Source organism: Sesamum indicum, linkage group LG16 (genome assembly GCF_000512975.1).
Source record: "Sesamum indicum cultivar Zhongzhi No. 13 linkage group LG16, S_indicum_v1.0, whole genome shotgun sequence".
NCBI lineage: Eukaryota > Viridiplantae > Streptophyta > Magnoliopsida > Lamiales > Pedaliaceae > Sesamum > Sesamum indicum.
The window spans coordinates 3143283-3164259 of record NC_026160.1 but is presented as its reverse complement, the minus strand read 5'-3'; the positions used below and the strand labels follow the sequence as shown (position 1 = coordinate 3164259).

General features: G+C 32.1%; 3 protein-coding genes across 3 annotated transcripts; 2 read left to right on the top strand and 1 right to left on the bottom strand.

Moving 5' to 3' along the window:
• LOC110013265 (uncharacterized mitochondrial protein AtMg00810-like) lies at window positions 949–1971 on the top strand. The gene has a single exon (XM_020699408.1). It carries the CDS (start codon window positions 949–951, stop codon window positions 1969–1971), a length of 1023 nt encoding a protein of 340 aa, XP_020555067.1.
• Window positions 2846–3553, bottom strand: LOC110013264. The gene is made up of 2 exons (XM_020699407.1): window positions 3235–3553; window positions 2846–3147 (listed from the first exon to the last, which is right to left on the bottom strand). Exons 1-2 carry the CDS (start codon window positions 3551–3553, stop codon window positions 2846–2848), a joined length of 621 nt encoding a protein of 206 aa, XP_020555066.1.
• Window positions 5627–10721, top strand: LOC105178697 (triacylglycerol lipase 2-like). The gene is made up of 9 exons (XM_011102226.2): window positions 5627–5828; window positions 6204–6317; window positions 6488–6628; window positions 6813–6923; window positions 8120–8263; window positions 8423–8463; window positions 8744–8817; window positions 9072–9158; window positions 10217–10721. Exons 1-9 carry the CDS (start codon window positions 5664–5666, stop codon window positions 10540–10542), a joined length of 1203 nt encoding a protein of 400 aa, XP_011100528.1. The 5' UTR covers window positions 5627–5663; the 3' UTR covers window positions 10543–10721.

Genomic DNA, 20977 nt, shown 5'->3' with positions numbered 1-20977 from the left:
TTGAACGTTCAAAGAAAAGATCCAAATTCTCATTGGAAAAGTGTTCCATCCACCGTAAGAATTACCCCAAAATTGCAACAACTTCTCATCACAAAAGATCATCATAATTCATGTACGGCACATTAGGTGTGACGGTATTAAAAATGCAGCAGAGGAAGAAAAACGAGAAGAAACGAGTGGAACCCATGAAGTCAGTTTTCATTTCTCTGTAATCTCTCTGCTACGCTACTGATGTCAGTCCCTCTAAATCAATGTTTCATCCTAGAGCTATCAAATGCATCCTCTTAGGCTATGCCATGTCACAGAAAGCTTACAAATTATTTGATCTTGATAATGAAAGTATCATGTTTTCAAGGGATGTTCAATTCTTTGAACACATTTTTCCTTTTTCAACCTCTGTTCCTACTCATGAAATATGTCCACTACCTCTAGTTCCATCATATTCTGATATAATGCAACCTGCATCTTCCCATTCTTTTGATTTCTCACTTGTACCACCTAGCATTCCTTCTATTTCTGCATCTTCACCATCTTCTGCAGGTTCACCCTGCTTCCAATCCTGCTACATTACCTTTAAGACGGTTGATGGCGAAAGGTTTTAACCAGATTGAGGGCGTGGATTACACCGACAGTTTTTCTCCCGTTGCTAAGAATGTCGCAGTTCGAGTTTTTCTTGCGGTTGCCGCTGCTCATGGTTGTCACAATCAACAACTGGACATTAACAATGCTTTTCTTCATGGCTATTTGGAGGAGGACATTTATATGATTCCACCGGAAGGATATTCTATTGCTCCTGGTCTTGTGTGTAAATTGGAGTGATCTTTGTACGGGCTCAAGCAGGCCTCCCGTCAATGGAACGTCGAATTCACCCACAAGCTTAAGGCCTACAGTTTCCTTCAATCGGCTCACCATCATTGTTTGTTCATCAAGCAGACAGTCTCAGGTCCCATGGCACTGTTAGTTTACGTTGACGACATTCTCATTTCTGGCCCTTCTATGTCTGATATTCAGCAGGTCAAGCAACATCTTCATGAGCTCTTCACGATTAAAGATATTGGTACAGCTCATTATTTCCTTGGTTTGGAGATTGCCCGTAGCTCCGACGGTGTTTTTGTGCCACAGAACAAATATGTCTTGGATATCATACAAGATACAGGGCTATGTCATGCTAAATCTACTTCCACCCCTCTTCCTCATGGCTTGAAACTTGTGGCTTCTTCTGGTGCTCTGCTTTCCAATCCCGATGCTTACCGACGCCTTGTTGGACGCCTTCTTTACTTGGATTTTACTCGTCCCGATATTTCTCACTCAGTGCAGCAACTTAGTCAGTTCCTTAATCATCCTTGCGAGTCCCATTGGAAAGCTGCCTTGCACGTCGTCCGTTATCTTAAGGGTTGTCCCTCCAAAGGTCTGTTTTTCCCTTCTCAAAATTCATTTGCTCTGAAGGCTTATTGTAATGCTGATTGGGCGTCTTGCCCGGACTCTCGCTGCTCCCTTACCGGCTTCTGCATTTTTTTGGGTGATGCTTTGGTCTCTTGGAAGACCAAGAAACAATCCACGGTCTCTCGTTCTACGGCTGAAGCGGAGTATCGCAGTTTGGCTGCGACTGTGTGTGAACTACGTTGGTTGTCCTTCATTCTAGCTGATCTTTCTGTGCCTGTCGTACTTCCCATTGATCTTTTTTGCGACAACAAACCCGCCCTACACATTCTTGCGAATCCCATTTTCCACGAGCGCACGAAGCATATCGAGTTGGATTACCATTTGGTTCGTGATGCCTACAAGGAGGGGTTTATTTCGCCTTCCTTTGTCCCTAGCTCCCTTCAATTGGCTGATGTCTTTACTAAAGTTTTGCCTCTGAAGTCGTTCTCTAACCTGATATCCAAGTTGGGCCTTGATGTTTTCTCCCATAGTCCCACTTGTGGGGGAGCTGATGGAATACAATCACTTGCAGCAGCTCAGTTGCAGTGATCTGAAGCAGACTTGCAGCAGTTTGAAGAAGATGAAGTTGAAGACGTTGCAGTTGAACTAATTGACGCAGGGTGAAAAGCGCATTTTGGTGGAAAAGTTTTATTTGTATTTGTTAGCAGATACTGACGTGTATATGTGACTCATTTATTCTTCTTGGAATTGGCTCATCTCATCTCCTATTCAGTTAGCTAGTTAGGAAGCAGTTGTGTTAGTTCAATTGCTGTATTTACATACTGTTCATCGTCCTCATTCTTTTCTGATGGAATACAATCACTTGCAGCAGCTCAGTTGTAGCGGTCTGAAGCAGAGTTGCAGCAGTTTGAAGAAGATGAAGTTGAAAATGTTGCAGTTGAACTAATTGACGCAGGGTGAAAAGCGCATTTTGGTTGTAAAGGTTTGGAATAAGAGTGAAAGAGGTCAAGGCTTGCACATATGTGGTTAGTAGCCCGGTCTCAATTATCTAATAATCCAAATCAATTCCAGGAGAGTTAGGGACATTACCAGCGAAATTTTCTTCATCATGACACGTAAAATTCGCATAAGTGGTAATAGGATCAGCAGGCAAATTATTCCGTTTCAGCAACTTAATCAAATCACTCATGAGTTCTGTCATGTTCTTTGTGGGTGAGCCATCTCCGCTGTTTCCTTTCTCTTCTACTACTGTAGCTGCAAAATTGTGATTCCCATTTCCTTTCTTCTTAGCATCATGCATGGTCTTATACCACTCCGGTATCCCATGGATCTGAAAGCAGCTGTCAAGTGTGTGCCCAGGCTTCCGACAATGGGAACAAACTAATCGTCTTCTGTCTACAAAAGGCTTCTTTCTACTGATAGATTTATCACTCTGTTCCTTTCTTCCATCTTTCAACATTAACTAATAAGCCATGTGCCGTGAACTGTCTCCCAAATCTGTCTGTACTGCTCGTTGTTTCTCCACTGTAAAAATCATAGAGAAAGCTCGTTCAAGGTCTGGTATTGGATCCTGCATAAGGATCTGACTCCTTTCATTGTCGAAGCTCTCATATAATCCTATTAGGAATTGCATTAGCTGAGTGTTCTCGTTTCTTTCTGCTATGCCTTTGTTGACACCACAACTGCAACCTCCACAAGTACATTTCGGTGCCGGTGCCAAACACATTAGCTCATTCCAGATTTTCTTTAGTTTAGTCACATAAGCTATTAATGACAAATCTCATTGTGAAATCGTGCCTAACTCACGCTGAATCTGATATATCATAGGGCAATTGTTGCGCCCATATCTACCTTGGATTTCAAGCCATAGTTCACGCGAAGACGATACATACATGAACGATTCAACCATATCCTTCGAAATCGAATTCCAAATCCATGACATTACCATCAAATCCACGCGCCTCCATTGTTCGAATGTGGCTGAGTCAATTGTTGGTCTGGAAAAAGTTCCGTCAATGAAGCCGAGCTTCATTTTTGTGCCGAGCGCTACGTAAACTGAGCGGTTCCATGGTAAGAAATTCTTGCCATCCAACGGAGAAGAAGAGAGCACTAGGCTCGAGTTTTCTGAAGGGTGTATGTATAAGGCTTCCCTCTCCAGCTGCTCTGTCATTCGGATTCATGGAGGAATCCGCTATATTTCGGTGTCAGTATTGCAATCAATCAATGTAACTATCTCAGTATGCAGAGTCCTTCATAGTGAAGGCTCTGATACCATATTAAAAATGCAGCAGAGGAAGAAAAATGAGAAGAAACGAGTGGAACCCATGAAGTCAGTTTTCATTTCTCTATAATCTCTATTACAAAAGAATGAGGACGATGAACAGTATGTAAATACAGCAATTGAACTAACACAACTGCTTCCTAACTAACTAACTGACTAGGAGATGACATGAGCCAATTCCAAGAAGAATAAATGAGTCACATATACACCTACAAATAAAACGTTTCTACCAAAATGCGCTTTTCACCCTGCGTCAATTAGTTCAACTGCAACGTCTTCAACTTCATCTTCTTCAAACTGCTGCAACTCTACTTCAGACCGCTGCAACTGAGCTGGTGCAAGTGATTGTATTCCATCAGACGGGTTTCTCAGTTATCAACGACAAAGACTGACTCTGTAATATTAGTATTTGCGACAATATATCCATTGAAAATATGGGTTCTTTTTTCCAACATATTTCTAGACCATGTGATGTTACCGATCGCAAGACCGTCTCAAATGTCGTCGCTAATTATTGGGTCGCAATCTGACCTTTGCAATATGCTGGTCGCAAGAGAATAATTTTCTATAGTGTTTGGAACCAATTTTATAGAGGGGCAAATTATGCTCTAGTGACAAATTTGAGGATCAAAAAATTTAGTTTTCCATAATGTTTTATTTATAATTATACTATTAAAAAAAAAAGTCTAATGATGCCAATCTAAGTAATACCAATTATGTCACTATCTTTGACTATGTATCATTATAATTATGGTTGCAATAAACATATTAAGAATTCCAACAAACTTTCATACTACCAATATTTTGGGTTGAAATAAAGAAGAACAACTTATAAATTAACATAAAACAAAAGGATAATCCATATTACATAATTGAGATTAATTAAGATATGTCCCACATCGACATCGTCCAAATATATAGTTTGATGGTTCATTTGCAGTTTACTTTATATTTTAACAACTTAAGACATCGTCTGATAAACCACACGTATATATCATTACATAATTGGTCTTTTCTCAGTCCAGTATAAAAATTCTTGTTTTCCTCCCTACCTGTCTGTCTTTTCTCTGTTGGAGATATTCGGCCACGTAACACAAGTTCACATAATTTATAAGGATAATTAAACTTTTCTTCTCTAAGATTAATATAATTACATATAGATTTTTTATAGTTTGGAGAATTATATCTAATACTTTTGAAATTTGCTTCCCCAATAAATAAGTTTCTCCATTAGTCAAAATTTATCAAATTTGCTGAGATTAGTAAAAAAATCGAACAAGATTCTATATTTGCTCCCGATTAACTTATTTTAAGTTAAGTAAATCTTTTTATGATCAAATTACCCTTATAAGTCTTCACACGTTAATACATATGAGGATATACAGCTTCATTGTTATAAGAATAGTTTAATCGAAAAAAAATTGTATGACATTGTAATAAGTCAGTAATAAGCCAACCGAGCCAAGATATCAATTTTTATTCAGTTTTTTGTTAATATCAGCAAATTCAGTGAATTTTCAATAACGGGTGGACCTATTTGTTAGACGAAAGTAAACTTCAGAGCTAGTAAATATAATTTCTCAAACCGCATAAAGTTTATATGTAATTACACCAAATTTCAGGAGATGAAAGTGTAATTACCCCTAATTTATATGGTCTTTGCATCATACACTCAGCGACCATTCAGACAGACACGACCAACTTTAAATTCAAAATTCCTAAAATGCATCCAATAGTCAAGAGCAACTGCAGGTTCTCAAACATTAATACTCCCAAATTATGGGGCAAAACAAGAAAGATACATTACGTTGTATGCTGTCCAACTGAAGGGTCTGAATCCTCAGCGTTCACACACGGAACCGTACCAGCGACGATGTCTTTGCGTACGTTGTAACGATGTGCATCCGATTGACCAGTTTCTGGTACTCGCTTCCTATAAAAGTTGCAGCAAACGGGTCGAAATTTATCACAAAACTGAGATAACATATTTGTCGTAGAAATGGTTGTCAAGACAATTATAACATCCTTAATTCTCGTGTTCTTACTTAGTACATCGGCAGCTGGTGGAAGAACAAAGCTGATGGGCCTGGATTCTGGTGATTATGCAGATGGTATCTGTAAGTCAAGGGTGGAGGCACAAGGTTATAGCTGTGAAGAGCATAAAGTATGTATATATGAACAAATTGCATGTTCTTTCTCTTTTTTCTTTTTTTGATGAATGATTATTGATTAGGGTTTAGTACAATTCACCTCATGTGATATTACAAATGAACAGATTACCCCTTATGGAAAAAAAAAAAAGTAGTAATTTACCTCATGTTTAGGCAGTAAATTTCTTCATTTTGAAAAACACAGGGATAAATTGATACATTTTAAAAAATACAGTGGTAAATTAATGCATTTTAGAAAGTACATAGGTTAAATTGCTAAATATGTTTTTATAAAGGATGTAATTTGCTCATTTACAATATCACGTAAAGTTGCTTGCACGATTCCGTTATTGGTTATATATATTTTGATGTAACTAATGTATGATCAGGTGACAACCAAAGACGGTTATATTCTGAGCTTGCAGAGGATTCCGGCGGGACGATCCGACGGCAAGAAGACAGGAGCTAGGCCACCAGTTCTTCTCCAACATGGACTCATGAGTGTTGCTACTTACAACCTTACTTTATTTTATTTGAAGAAATTAAGATTTGTACATGCATGTGTGGACATGTATATATTAAATAAAATTAAAAAATATTTAAAATAAAAAATCCAATCCGTTCTACGTATTCAGGTTAGATGCAGCAAGTAACACACTCGTCCATGTTACAGGATGCTTTGACATGGCTGTCGAATTCTCCGGATGAATCTTTGGGATTCATATTGGCGGATAACGGTTTCGATGTTTGGCTGGCCAATGTTCGTGGTACGAATTATAGCAGCGGACACACGTCTCTCAGTCCCAACGATCCGGTAGTAATCTAATCGCCTGTACGAGAGAGATAGACAAAAAGCTTTAGGTCTTTTCGTTTGGATTTTACCTTGCTATTGACATTTCGAATGTTAACTGAAATAGTAGAGGGACGATCATGTGGTTCATAGTGACAATTTTTTCTTATGAAAATAGATCATGGGTTTGAGTGTTGTTTGGACGCAGGAATACTGGGACTGGTCATGGGACGAGTTAGTAGAGTACGACCTACCAGCTTTTGTCCAATATGTTAATGGCCAAACAGGGCAGAAGTTGCACTATGTTGGTCATTCTTTGGTAAGTACAAACCCACAACTTCACTATTCCAACTTCAACTCCTATATATATATGAAAAGTTGTAAGCAACTCCTTGTAATATCGCAAATGAGTAAATTATCTTCTTATAAAAAAATAAATAGCAATTTACCTTCTTGTATTTTTTAAAATACAACAATTTACCTTCCTATATTTTTTAAAATGAAATAATATACCTCCCTATATAAGGAGGTAAATTGCTTCATTTCAAAAAATATAGGGGGTAAATTGCTATTCACCCAATATATATATATAGATTTTCGGGTATGTTTGGATGCTTTCATATTCTTCTACTTCTACTGTCATTTTTTTTTCTCCGAGAGAGAGAGAGATTATAACTAAATAATTCATTAAAATAAATCTTATAACAAAAGAAGATGTTAAATGATTCTTTTTAATAATATCTTACTTAGGGTATTTGAAATTGATTTGTAGCAATGGAAGAATTTAAGTTTAATAAATCAAATTTCTCAAGAATATATTATCTTGAGTTTATATATATAATATATATTATTAAAGACATTTTTTAATTTAATTTTTTAAACTTGTAGGAACTCAACAAAAATATTTAAAAAAAATCAAAGTCCATAAATTAATTATTCAAAAAAGTTTTACTACAGACAAATGAGGGTAAATGTCATATGTAGTGTCTCTAATTTGTATTCAAAATTAAAAACTAAAAAATAAAACTCATTACATAATATGGTCAAGAAATTAACGAACACAACGGATTAAAGTAATTTTAAATAAAAATTTAAGTAACCATTTGTTGCATTAATTATTCCGAACTAATGAATCCATCTAAGAAAAAAAAATCATTTTAAATTCGAATATCAATAAATAAAAAGTTTATTAACATATAGACTAGAAATTAATAGTAGGGTTTTTCGAAATAAAGAGTTGGTGCCACTATGTTTTCGATTAGAAAATAGTTTTATGATTTTTTTTTTCAAATATAAACATAAGGTTTTGTTCAAATACCTTATAATAAGAACGCAACTTGCTAATAATATTTAATTTAATTGACAAAATTGACGTCTCATGATCATAAGATCATGAGTTTCAATCCCACTGATTATGGATATATATTGGAGTATTTTAGTAGTATTTGTTGTTGATTTACGGTAATAATTAGCTATTAATTGCGATTTTTTATTTTCTTATGTGAATAACAAAAGGGGACTTTGATGTCTTTTGGTGCATTTTCAAGAGAAGAGGTGATAAACATGGTAAGATCAGCTGCTTTGCTCAGCCCCATAGCCTACATGGGTCAGATGCCATCTCCACTTGCCAGAGCTGCTGCTGATATATTCACAGCTGAAGTACTAAAAACCTTACTCAATCTCATCTTTCCCTCGTTTGCTGCCCGTTTCAAATTCCATCCCAAATGCATGAATTTTGTTGAATTTATTGGCAACTTACACCCTTTTTTGCGACGTCTCATTAACTGTCGGTATTCAATTTTTGTGTCCGTGTAATAGGTCTTATACTGGTTGGGGCTCAAAGAGTTTGCTCCAGGAGGGTGAGATTCGACTCCACAAACTCAGTAATTACTACGTATATCTAGTAGTAAAAATGTATTCATAAGTTCGATTGCAAATCTTGTTGCATCTTCTCTTGCATTTAACATATACACGCCACGGCATAAAAATTATGGTATTATTTAAGAAAAGATTTTCAGTCAACTCAGAGAACAACACCAAACGTTTATCATATTTTATGGTACGACAGTTCTATACATTTGAAACAATTATTTATAATGTTAATAATGCCAAGAATGTTTGCTTCGTTGAGTTCAACAGAGGGCCTGCTTCCAAACTCGTCAGTGATATATGCAGCACGATCGATTGTACTGACCTGGAGAGTGTAATTACAGGTATAGTTTCTTTTGAGTAACCAATTGAATGGCTCGCCAGAATCTTATTCGATTCATCACAATCCCCTCGATTATGGGAAAATTCTAATACAAATTCGATCTGGTCGAATTTAAACTAATCATAAGTGTTAGGATGCATGATTCAAACAGAAGCATGATCAATCATACAGCAAATGTAATTACATTGATTGTCATGCAATAAGAACTTTACCTTGACTATGTTTGATTCTTGATTGATCTTTGTGTCGGAATAGGCCCTAATTGTTGCATGAATTCTTCAAGCTCAAATCTTGCTCACCAACAACCTACGGCCACAAAGAACATGATCCATTTAGCCCAGAGTAAGTAAAGCTCAATTACACTTCAATATATATTTAAAAGGGTAAGTTACAACGATCTCTTTTACAAAATTTGGTATAATTATGAATATGCTCTCGTGGTTTGAGAAATTACCAATACCCTCTTGATTCTAATGACCATCTAACAATTAGTCAAGTCTGTTAGGTGTTCATCAATTTTTTATGGTAAACTGATTAAAAATTATAATTATGGTAGATTAAAAATTATAATTTTATTTACTTTTTAATTTTTTTTATTTTTTTATGTTCTAAGTGGATAATTTATTTATAATTTTTAAAATTTTTCCACCCATCCCATTTGATTTTTTTATAAATTTTTTATTTTTTAAAAATTACAGTAAATGCAAAGTTGACAATTTCATACCTTCAGCCAAGGATTACATAATTTCATCAAACATCATAAGGATATTTGTAATTTTCAAACAACGAGAGAGAAATTATAATTATGCAAACCTCATAAGAGGTTGTTGTAATTTACCCATTTTAGAATTTATGAAAGTTAAATTGCATATTTTAGTAGCTTTTTAGATAAGGATCTAAAGGTAAATTAACTTGGCATGCATTATATAGATGTACAAAAATGTTATTATTTTTTCTGTACTCAAATATATGTCAAGAAGTGTAAATATAATTTAATAAAAAAAGATAGTATAACTATTAACAACTAATACTTTATTATTTTTTAAAATATTTATATATAAATTTATTTGTTGATACCATTATGATAAAGAAAATGTGTTTAATAATTTGTTTCCATAAACGCATAAATATTGCTTTCTTTTTCTTACACGCATCGAGTCTGTCCGACTGTCAATACTATTATTGATTAAGGGGAAGAGGATTACCAAAACTTTAGTCTTTCAAACGTCTTTCTTAAATGAAAATTTTCAAATAATAAATTGTAATAAAAGTAAATAAGTGATATATGAAAAGTATCCATCACACAAAGATAAATATTTTTTATTTGTTCATTTAATATAAAATATATTTATATCGAATGCATCACTACTCAAAATAACAACATTTTGGTCCTGCAACAGTGATCAGACAAGGGACCATAGCGATGTACGACTACGGTAGCGACGACGACAACAACAAACACTACGGACAGACGACTCCACCGGACTACAACATGACCAGCATTCCCAACGACCTTCCTCTTTTCCTCAGCTACGGAGGAGAGGATTTGCTCTCCGATGTCAAAGACGTGCAGACGTTGATCGACACGCTCTCGGACCACGACCCCGATAAGCTTGTATTGCACTACGTCGACGACTATGCTCATCTAGACTTTGTTTCTGCAGTGAACGCTAAGCAGGTTGTGTACGATCCTCTCATCGCCTTCTTCCGACTGAATCAGAAATGAGCAATGTTTAGGAGGTATTAGAACTTTAGGTCCCAATACAAACCTACTTATTTATGTAAATTTTAAGTGAACTTCAACATATATAGTAAGCAAACAAATGTGTACATCCTTTGTAGTATATTATACTAATTACTTGGTAAATATATACGGGCTTAAATGCAATTTAATCCCGTGTGATATGTGAAATGAGCAAATACCTCTTATAAAAAAAGAATTAGCAAATTACTCCCTGTGTTTCAAAAAATAAAGCAAATTACCTCCTATGAGAAAAGAATTAGCAAAGCAACCCCGTGTGATATGTAAAATGAGCAAATACCCCCCTATGAAAAAACAATTAGCAAATTACTCCTTGTGTTTCAAAAAATAAAGCAAATTACCTCCTATGAGAAAAGAATTAGCAAATTACTCCCTGTATTTCAAAAAATAAAGCAAATTACCTCCTATGAAAAAAGAATTAGCAAATCAACCCCGTGTGATATGTGAAATGAGCAAATACCCCCCTATGAAAAAAGAATTAGCAAATTACTCATGTGTTTCAAAAAATGAAGCAAATTACCTCCTATGAAAAAAGAATTAGCAAATTAACCCCGTGTGATATGTGAAATGAGCACATACCCTCTTATGAAAAAGAATTAGCAAATTACTCCTGTGTTTCAAAAAATGAAGCAAATTACCTCATGTGAAAAAAGAATTAGCAAATTAACCCTGTGTGATATGTGAAATGAGCAAATACCCTCTTATGAAAAAGAATTAGCAAATTACTCCTGCGTTTCAAAAAATGAAGTAAATTACCTCCTATGAAAAAAGAATTAGCAAATTAACCCGTGTGATATGTAAAATGAGAAAATACCCCCCTATGAAAAAAGAATTAGCAAATTACTCTATGTGTTTCAAAAAATGAAGCAAATTACCCTCTATGAAAAAAGAATTAGCAAATTAACCCCGTGTGAGATGTGAAATGAGCAAATACCCCCTTATGAAAAAGGAATTAGCAAATTACTCCCTGTGTTTCAAAAAATGAAACAAATTACCTCCTATGAAAAAAAAATTAGCAAATTAATGTGATATGTGAAATGAGCAAATACCCCCTTATGAAAAAAGAATTAGCAAATAACTCCCTGTGTTTCAAAAAGTGAAGCAAATTATCTCCTATGAAAAAAGAATTAGCAAATCAACCCCGTGTGATATGTGAAATGAGCAAATACCCCCTATGAAAAAAGAGCAAATTACCCCCTGTATTTCAAAAAATAAAGCAAATTACCCCTTTATCTATGATTTAGATATGGGGTAATTTGCTTCTTTTTCTAAAACACAGAGGGGTAATTTGCTATTTTATTTTTCACAAAAACTTTTTTGCTCATTTCTCAAATCACAAGGGGTAAATCGCATTTTTTCCAATAAATATGTGCATAGTTTAACAAAGTATTTAAAAAATTTTATATAAATTGTATATTTAATTAATAAGTTCACATATTTTTATGAATATTTTCAGTGATATTATAAAATGTAAATTATATTAATAATATCTATTGCTAAAAATATATTGTTGAATTTTTCTTTTCTTTATCTGTTTGATTATAAAATATAAAATTATTTGTCAAGAGCGAATAAGTTACAATTTATATGACCGGTAATTCAGGTTAACACGACTTTGTATTTTTAACAAATAAATAGGTAGATTAATCATTACGTTTTCTTTTTATTTAATATCTTCGACACGTCTCTTCAACTATCATCATTATATATAATTTTATATTACATCTAATCACATTCTCTAGCCCATACTACAAGAAAATAGAACATTAGTGACAAAAAATATCAAATGACAATTTTAGAACTGTCACTAATTATACATATTTAGTGACAATATTGTTTATTTTGTCACAATAATAAATTTCATCATTTTAATAATTACTATTATTTTATAAAAATTGGGAAAAAGTATTATTTTAGTCCACTAAGTATGTCTAATTTTAATTTTAGTCCAATAATTATGTCCATTTTTATTTAGGTCCAGTAACTTACGAAATTGCTTACTTTTAGTCCTCTGGTAGATTTTCGGACAATTTTACCCCTATGAGTGCATATGGACTAAAACTGCCTTTCAAAAGTTTCATAGGGGTAAAATTGTCCGAAAATCTGACAGATGACTAAAAGTAAGCAATTTCATAAGTTATTGGATCTAAAAAAAAATGGACATAGTTATCGGACTAAAATTAAAATTAGATATACTTAGCGGACTAAAATAATACTTTTCCCCTAAAAGTTGCAATTAACATGAATTAGTGATAAAAGAATATACATTAAGTTGTCACTAATTACATACAATTAGTGACTCATATATAGCGACGATCCAGTGACAACAAATCATAATTGTCATTCTATATATTTTTTATCACTAATAATTATATAGTGACAAGATAAAAATTATTATCACTTAATATATACCATTACTGATAACTTTAGAATTATCACTTAATAGTCTGTCATTAATATCATATTTTTGTAGTGCCAGCCTAATGGCTTAGGACCATCTGATCCTGAGCCGAGCTTAGACCGAGCCTGTTGGGCCATTTTTTTTTTTTTTTTTATGTAAAAGTAATGCATGACATATAAATTTCATTTTATTCTCATAAACTAACTACTCAAGTAGCTCTTTTATACTTTTGTAACTCTAAAAATTATTATCATTTATTGTTCAATTTCTAAATTTTCAGTATTATAATTCATTAATACTTTTTGTTTATTTTTCTTAAAGCTTATTTTAATTTTTTTCTAAATTTATTATCATTTAAGCTTATTATTGTAAGTTTGTTCGTCAAATTATTATTTAAGTTCGTTATATAATCTTAACTATTATTTTTTTCAGTTATGATTTTTTGTGTGATTTAATTTATCATTTATTTCATTTCATATTACAATTATAAATTTAAATAATTATCCAAAAGAAAATCTCTATTTCATAAAAGAATATAAATAAAATAGAACATTCAAGCATGACCCAAACCTCAACCAAATCGGTTCAGCGGCTAGGTCTGAATTTATAAATAGACCCAATTGCGATCGATTTAAAGGGCCATCAGCACCCGTAAAACCCGTCATAAACACTACTGCGTTTGTCCGTTCGATCCTAAATCGGCACGACCCACTATGCACCTGGAATTAGAAGGAAAATAGTTGGTGATATCGATATATTAAAGTTTGTGGTGCACCAAGTTTCAAGTCTGGACAATGGAGTAAAATTATGGGGCACTTTCAACAGAAAAGATAGCAACGGTGGTCGATCCAAAATCACATTGATCCTGTTACACTCATAAGTTCTCAAAGGTAAAATAGTTCCTGCAACTTGAAGAAAATATTCGTTCGGAAACACAATTCCGTTAAACTACACTAGCAAATTAATATTGGAAAAAATGCAAGAAATCTCCTGTGATATTTTAAATGAGCAAATTATCTTTTTATAAAAAAAAAATAGCAATTTATCCCCCTGTGTTTTAGGCTGGGTTGGATTGGGTTAACATTTTTTAATAGGGTAAATTATATTTTGCCTTCTAAATTATGTCCATTTTTACACTTTGGCATCTAAACTTTTTTTTTTTGTAGCAACTTACTATCTCAATCTGCGAAATTTGCACTTTACCATATATGACCATATTTTTTGCTCTTTTTTTCTTTTTGCGGAAAAACATCACATGTTATGCATATGTGAAAAATATCACCTCGCATAACCCTTAAATATCACATGCACTGCATGTGATGTGTTTTTTACAAAAAAACTTGGTGGAAAAAATGTTACAAATAATAAAGTCCAAAATTTCGTAAAGTTGATATAGTAAATTGACACAAAACAAAAAAATTTAGGTACTAAAGCCTATAAACAATCATACGTCGGATGGCAAAATGTAACTAGCCCTTTTTAATATGGGTCCGATATGATTTTGTCTAAATAAATTTAAATAGATTATGATTCTTATATGGTTCTAATGGGCTCTAAATGGGTTTTTTATGTTTAATTTTCTATTAATTTATCATAAATCAATTTAGTAATATAATTGGTAAAAGATATTAGTGTAATTAAAATCATGAGTTCATTATAAATCCTTGTGGATTGATGATGGTTTTTAAGTGAATGTATGACGGTTCTATATGAGTTGGTGATAGTTCCTATTGGTGATAAGTCTTAAATGGGTCCAACCCCATCGTTTAATTAATTAAGTTTATTGTTGATAAAGTTGACTTCATACAATTATTTCCATATGTTCTAATTTTTTCATATTTTTTATTAGAAATAAATTTACGAAAATATATTAAGCATATTTTAGTTTAACTTAATAAAATTAGATTGCACGATGGATTTTATATTGGTTGGTGACGGATTAAAAGTGTCCAACCCATTATTTATTTGCTTAAATTTATTATTGATTTAATTATACTATATATTACAAATTATTTTTATTAGTTTTTATGAGAAATAAATTTCCCTAAACCTATTTAGGATATTATCATTTTTCAAATTAACGAGAAACACATATTAAAAGAAAAGGTGAAGGGTTTTATGAAATAAAAACTTGCAATTCATACGTAACCATTTAAAATTTTTTTGCATTGGAATAAATTGATATTATATAATTATATTATAAATTTCAATGAACATATCAAATATCAATATCTAATAATAACTTATAATGAACTAATATATACTATTATTATTACGATTGAAAATCCATAATTTTATAAATAATTATGGATAAATTGATTGCGGAACTATACATTTCATAATTTATTTTGAAAAATGCAGTATTCTGTAATACGTTACGGGACTTTTCATTTTATACTTAATAAATGGATTTTTAGTGCACATGATTACTTTCTTTAGACAATGAATAATATAAATTTAATCATATTATATTACAAGTTGTATTAAAAATATTATTATCTTAATTATCACTATCTAAAATTTTGAATTTTCTAAACATCAAATATAAAGAAATGAGTATCATCGACCCAACCCGATTGTATGTACAACCCAAATCATTTTCAACCCGTTAATTTAAATTTATTTTGAGCTCAACCCATATTAAATCCAATCCTTTGAATCCGATTCAAATACGAAACAACCCGTCCATTTTCTACCCCTTACTACAACACAAACTAAGCAACTTGAGCAAGGAAACATGTTACATGGGACAGTGATAATTTTGTATTATTTTTGTATAATTTACAAAATTTGAGTGAGTTAGAGCAATTATCTTTGGTTAACAAAATGCATATAAAAGTATTTATAGACAAGTAAAATTTTATGCCCAACTGAATGATGACAAATATAAAATAATTTATTTATTATTAATTATATTTTTTATTTACGTGATAAAATTTACTAAATTAATTCCAAATGTAAGTAGTTAATCTAATTGATTGTTAATATATATTTGGTCGTGAAATGAATGACTAACAAGTGGTGAAATTGAAGTGTTCCGACTAGTCAAATCATGCTTCGTAGTTAAAGATTCAAGCCAATCAGATGGTGTCACGTAGAGCAACTGCATGTACGCTCCAATCCAATAATGACAAATAAGTTGATACTTATTTTTTTAAAAAATAAAAATATTAAAAAGATAATGTTAAATTAACCAATCGTGTCTTCAAATGTTTGATGTATTTAGCTTTTAAATTAAATTATAAAGTGTAATACAAAAAGTATTCAAATATATCACAGCTCTACCTCTTTACACTTACATGAAGGGATTCAACACACACAGACATAGAGAACGAAGAGCGAAGCAAGAGAAGAAGGCCAAATAATTATCTCTAAGAAGTTTCGCGAGTTCAAAAATATTCAAAGCACTGAAGGTGGAGATCGAACCATTCATCGAATGTGCACAACAAGTTATAACGCTTAATTTGGGATTACAGGCGCTAAGCCCTCGAATTAATGTTATAAATATCCAAATATATTCTCAAAAAGCTCCAAATGGCAAATTCAAAGCCAAGACTATATAGCATTTAATTCGAGATTACTGGCGTAAGCCTCCGAAGCAACGTTATAGAAATTCAAATCAAGTCAAAGGAAGATTTACAAGAAGATTTTACTTTTAAATTTGTCAAATACATTTTTTAACAAAAAAATCAGAGGATTAAGATAAAAATTGTACCCACTTTTACCTATCAGATATATATTTATATTTGTGATAATTTTTTTGTGTTTCTTATTTTCAAACACGATAAAATTAACGCTGACAATATTATGTTCATGCAATTAATAAAACTTATTTAAGAAAATATTAATTATTTATTGTATTTTTCTTCACTCTCATATTAAAATAAAAAAAATTAAAAAATTAAACTATACATAGGCGTTGAGTGTGCTATAGATGCTAACATAGTAAAATAGACCACTTGTTTGGATTCCAATCATGTCAATCCAATTTGAATGAACCGTATCCATATAATGAAACTTATCCATATATATAAATATTTATGTTAATTTTTGAGTTCGTGTTCACACAAAGGGGCGATTAGTGACACTGTCGCGTCAAATTTTAAATATGACAATTATACCCTTAATTAAATTATTTTATAATTAATTATAATTATTTTTTTTTCTATTTTACAAAAATGACTTGATGTTATTTTAACACTACTAAACCAATTATTTTATTGTGTCGGTAATACCTTAAAAATTAATTTTCTTTTGTTTTTTTTAAAAAGATATGATTTATTATTTTATATATTTATTTTTATTTATAATCTGTATTAAATATAAAATATTACTTATTATATGCACGCAAATAAGACATGCCACGACGGGTACTCTTACAAAAAAAAAATATGACTTTTTCGAGATTTGATTAGAATTACGGGTATAAAACATTAAAAAGAGATTTTCACAAGAATCAATTGTAGAGCTAAGTAGAAATACTTATTTAATTATCCAATTCGAGAAGGAAAACAAAAAAATAGAAAAGAAAAATACACATATAGGTTGGTAACTATAATCATACTAGAATTGGGAAAAACATAATTTCCAACATAACCTAAAGTTTGAATTCTCAAATGTAGATGTTAGGCCTCATGCTGAAGTGACTTTGTGCTGCAATTTGGTATCTTACAATAAGATCATCACCATTGTCGTCGTCATCGTTTTCCGGGCAACTCTTCTTCCTCTTCGTCGGTAGGAAAAGCTCGTCGCAGTGCACTGCTCTTAGAGGTGATAAGTTTGAGTCCGAACGACCAATGCTCGTCTTGTGTGGTCGTGTCATTTTCCTAATAAGCTTCCGACAGTATTTTTTAAGGATGCTGATTGCCATATGTGGGTATATACATTTCTTCGATCTCTCTACTCTATATATAGTTGAGATGATGAGTTAAAACGACGTCATACGGAAGATGTGTGTGTGTGTGTGATTTATCTTGTGAAGGCAGTTATACTAGGATGTCGTTTCACGTTTTATGACAGGAGAAACATGGGATGAAACGACATGGTTCCTTGGTTTCTTTTGTCGTATTTCGACTTTTCAAGCAACTGATTTGTCTTCTCTTTTGCTACTTGGCAGCTTTCTATTGTCATTCCAACGTTGCAAAAGAGTTTGTTGATTTGTTTTGCTTTTATTTCACTACAAAAAGGAGAATATTAAATGATGATATCACAATCGTTACTAATTATATATTAAGAATAAAATAATTTTATTTTTTTGTTTAATATTCATTTTTTAATGATAACTTTAAAATTATTACTTAATATTTTATCATTAATATTATATTTTATTGTATTTTTTTCGGGAAAATTTTATTTTTTGTTCCATAATTTAGGACTCATATATTTTTAGTCTCATTTTTTTTACGAGATTCTGAAAAATAATCACATAATCATATATAAAAAAAAAACAAGTTCTCATTTTTAGTCCTCCTACGAACTTTCTTTAAGAAATTGACAGCGAAAATCACATGCAATATGGCGTGGTTCTTTTCTTTCACTCCAAAAGATAACTGCCATATGATTGTGTGAATTTCTTGCATCAATTTTTGCAATATGATTATGTGGAAAAATTAATGAATACGTAATTAAAATATAAAAGTTGAGAATGTTTGGAAGTAATATATATATATATATATATATAAATAATATTTGTAGATTTTTTTCTTTCCTTTCTTTCTCTTCTCTCTCCACTGTCGCCTCCCCTCCCCTCTCTATGTCCGTCTATTTCTCTACCCACCTCCCCCGGCCCCACCGCCGTCGTCAGCCACCCCCACCACCAGGTAAGTCCCCCATTTTTTTTTATTTTTTTTGTTTGATTTATTTTAGAACTTGTATACTTGTTATGTAATTTTTGTAATATTTATAAAATTAGTGTGTAATTTTTCATTTCTATAATTTTAAAAATTTTCTCAATTTTTTGTGAATTTCTGTAAATTTCTGAATTTTGTGCTTAATTTCTGAAATTTTTGACTAATTTCTAAAAATTTTATCATTTTATGTAATTTTAAAAAAAATCAGAAATTTTTCCTAATTTCTGAATTTCTATTGATTTTCTATAATTTTAAAAAAGTCAGATTTTTTCCATAATTTTTTTGAATTTTTTTTATTTTCTACAACTTGAAATAATTTCAGAAATCACACATCAATTTCTAAAATTTTCTTATTTTCTGTAATTTTAGAAAAATATGGACCTGAATGCAATTTGTAGAAAAAAATATAATATAATGTAAATTTAGAATAAGTGTCGACCTTAATGTAATTTTTAGGAAAAAATTGGACTTTAATGTAATTTTAGGTGAAATTTGGACCTTAATGTAATTTAAGACAAAATTTGGACCTAAATACAATAATAAAGAAAATTACACATTTTAGGAAAGAATTGGTCGTTAATGAATATTAGACGTCAAATTTGGACCTAAATACAATTTCTAGGAGAATTATGTATTAGACGAAAAAATAGGACCTTAATGTAATTTTTTAAGTGAAATTTGGACCTTAATGTAATTTAACGCAAAATTTGGACCTAAATACAATAATAAGAAAACTTATGTATTGTAGGAAAAAATTAGTCATTAATAATGTAATATTAGTCAAAATTTGGACCTAAATGCAATTACTAGGAGAATTATGTATTAGATGGAAAAAAGTTGGACATTAATGTAATTTAGACCTTAATGCAATTAGTAGGAAATATTTTGACCTTTTATCTAACTAAATGCAATTTTTAGGAAATTAATTAATGGACCTTATATAATTAATGCCAATTTTAGAAAAATAATGGAATTTAATGAAATTTTTATAAATATTATAAGGAAAATATTAGGGCCTTAACATAATTTTTAGGATAAATTTGGACTTTAAAGCAAATAGTAGAATCTTTTACAAAAAAATATAATTTTATCAAATAATAAAATACAATTATGTGTTTTTAATGTTAATAATTTTTTCAATGGTAGATAATGACAACCGGCGCCACTGGCCCGGGCTGTGGTCTACTCGTGGCCGTGGCCCTTCCTCGATGAGATGAGCTAGCGGATGCACCTCCGGCCGCCCCATCCTCAAAAGGAGTGTCTCAATCCTTGTCGATACCTGCAGACTACCCCATAATGGGGTTAGATGAGGCGACGGGGGCTAGCAATACACAGGCCCCAACGAGGCCATGCAATGCACCACCACCACCAGCGCCACTACTTCCCCCAGTGGCCTAGAGGCATTATCCGCATTCTTGGGCCAACATATCGCAGCCCTCAGGAGCACCTGCTATTCTGGTTCGAAAAATTAAAGTAATAATAATATTATTTAATTTTAAGTAATGTTTATATTCTTTAAATTAAATATTTATATTTTTTGGTCAATTTTTCAGATGTCATACTGGCGGGACTGCGATTACATGTCAATTTTCCAACTCGTCATGTCGCAAGTGGGGAAGTTCCTGTGGAAGTAGTTTGCTGATGTAGGAAACCAGTTGGCCCGACTACTATGGTTGGCTAAGGAAATCTAGCACCAGCTCCTGGTCTGATCGAGTCCAAAATTTCAGGCACAGTCGGCCAAGAATAAGGTCAATCGGGCCGCCAATCCGAAAGCATCTGCGACCATCTACCGCAAAAGATCGTCATCCGTTGGGCGCACAAGCGGAAGACAGTGAGTAGTTAAGCATATTTGTAATTTCATTTAATTTTTTTATTTTTAATTAGTTTTAAATTGATTTTTGAATAGGAGACACAACTCGGACGCCCCGTCACTCAGAATGAGGTGTTCGAGAAGGTCTACAAAAAGAATGAGGAAGGCCAGTAGAGCAGCCCGAGGGCGGAGGAGGTCGCAGTAAGTAATTAAAAAAATTTATGTAAAATTTGTTCTTTTAGTTTTATGTTATTTTTTTTTAATTTAATTATTTAATATGTTTACATGAGATGTTCTTGAAGATAATGGAGGAACGCCAGAGACAATAAAACAACAATG

Bases quoted from the DNA above. Each gene is read 5' to 3' on its own strand.
- LOC110013264 (XM_020699407.1), bottom strand. From the start codon at position 3,553: ATGACAGAGCAGCTGGAGAGGGAAGCCTTATACATACACCCTTCAGAA. The intron at 3,148-3,234 runs GTAGATATGGGC...TGTCATTAATAG, and splicing joins ACTATGGCTTGAAATCCAAG to CTTATGTGACTAAACTAAAG.
- LOC105178697 (XM_011102226.2), top strand. From the start codon at position 5,664: ATGGTTGTCAAGACAATTATAACATCCTTAATTCTCGTGTTCTTACTT. The intron at 8,464-8,743 runs GTGAGATTCGAC...TGAGTTCAACAG, and splicing joins AAAGAGTTTGCTCCAGGAGG to AGGGCCTGCTTCCAAACTCG. The intron at 9,159-10,216 runs GTAAGTAAAGCT...GTCCTGCAACAG, and splicing joins CATGATCCATTTAGCCCAGA to TGATCAGACAAGGGACCATA.
- LOC110013265 (XM_020699408.1), top strand. From the start codon at position 949: ATGGCACTGTTAGTTTACGTTGACGACATTCTCATTTCTGGCCCTTCT.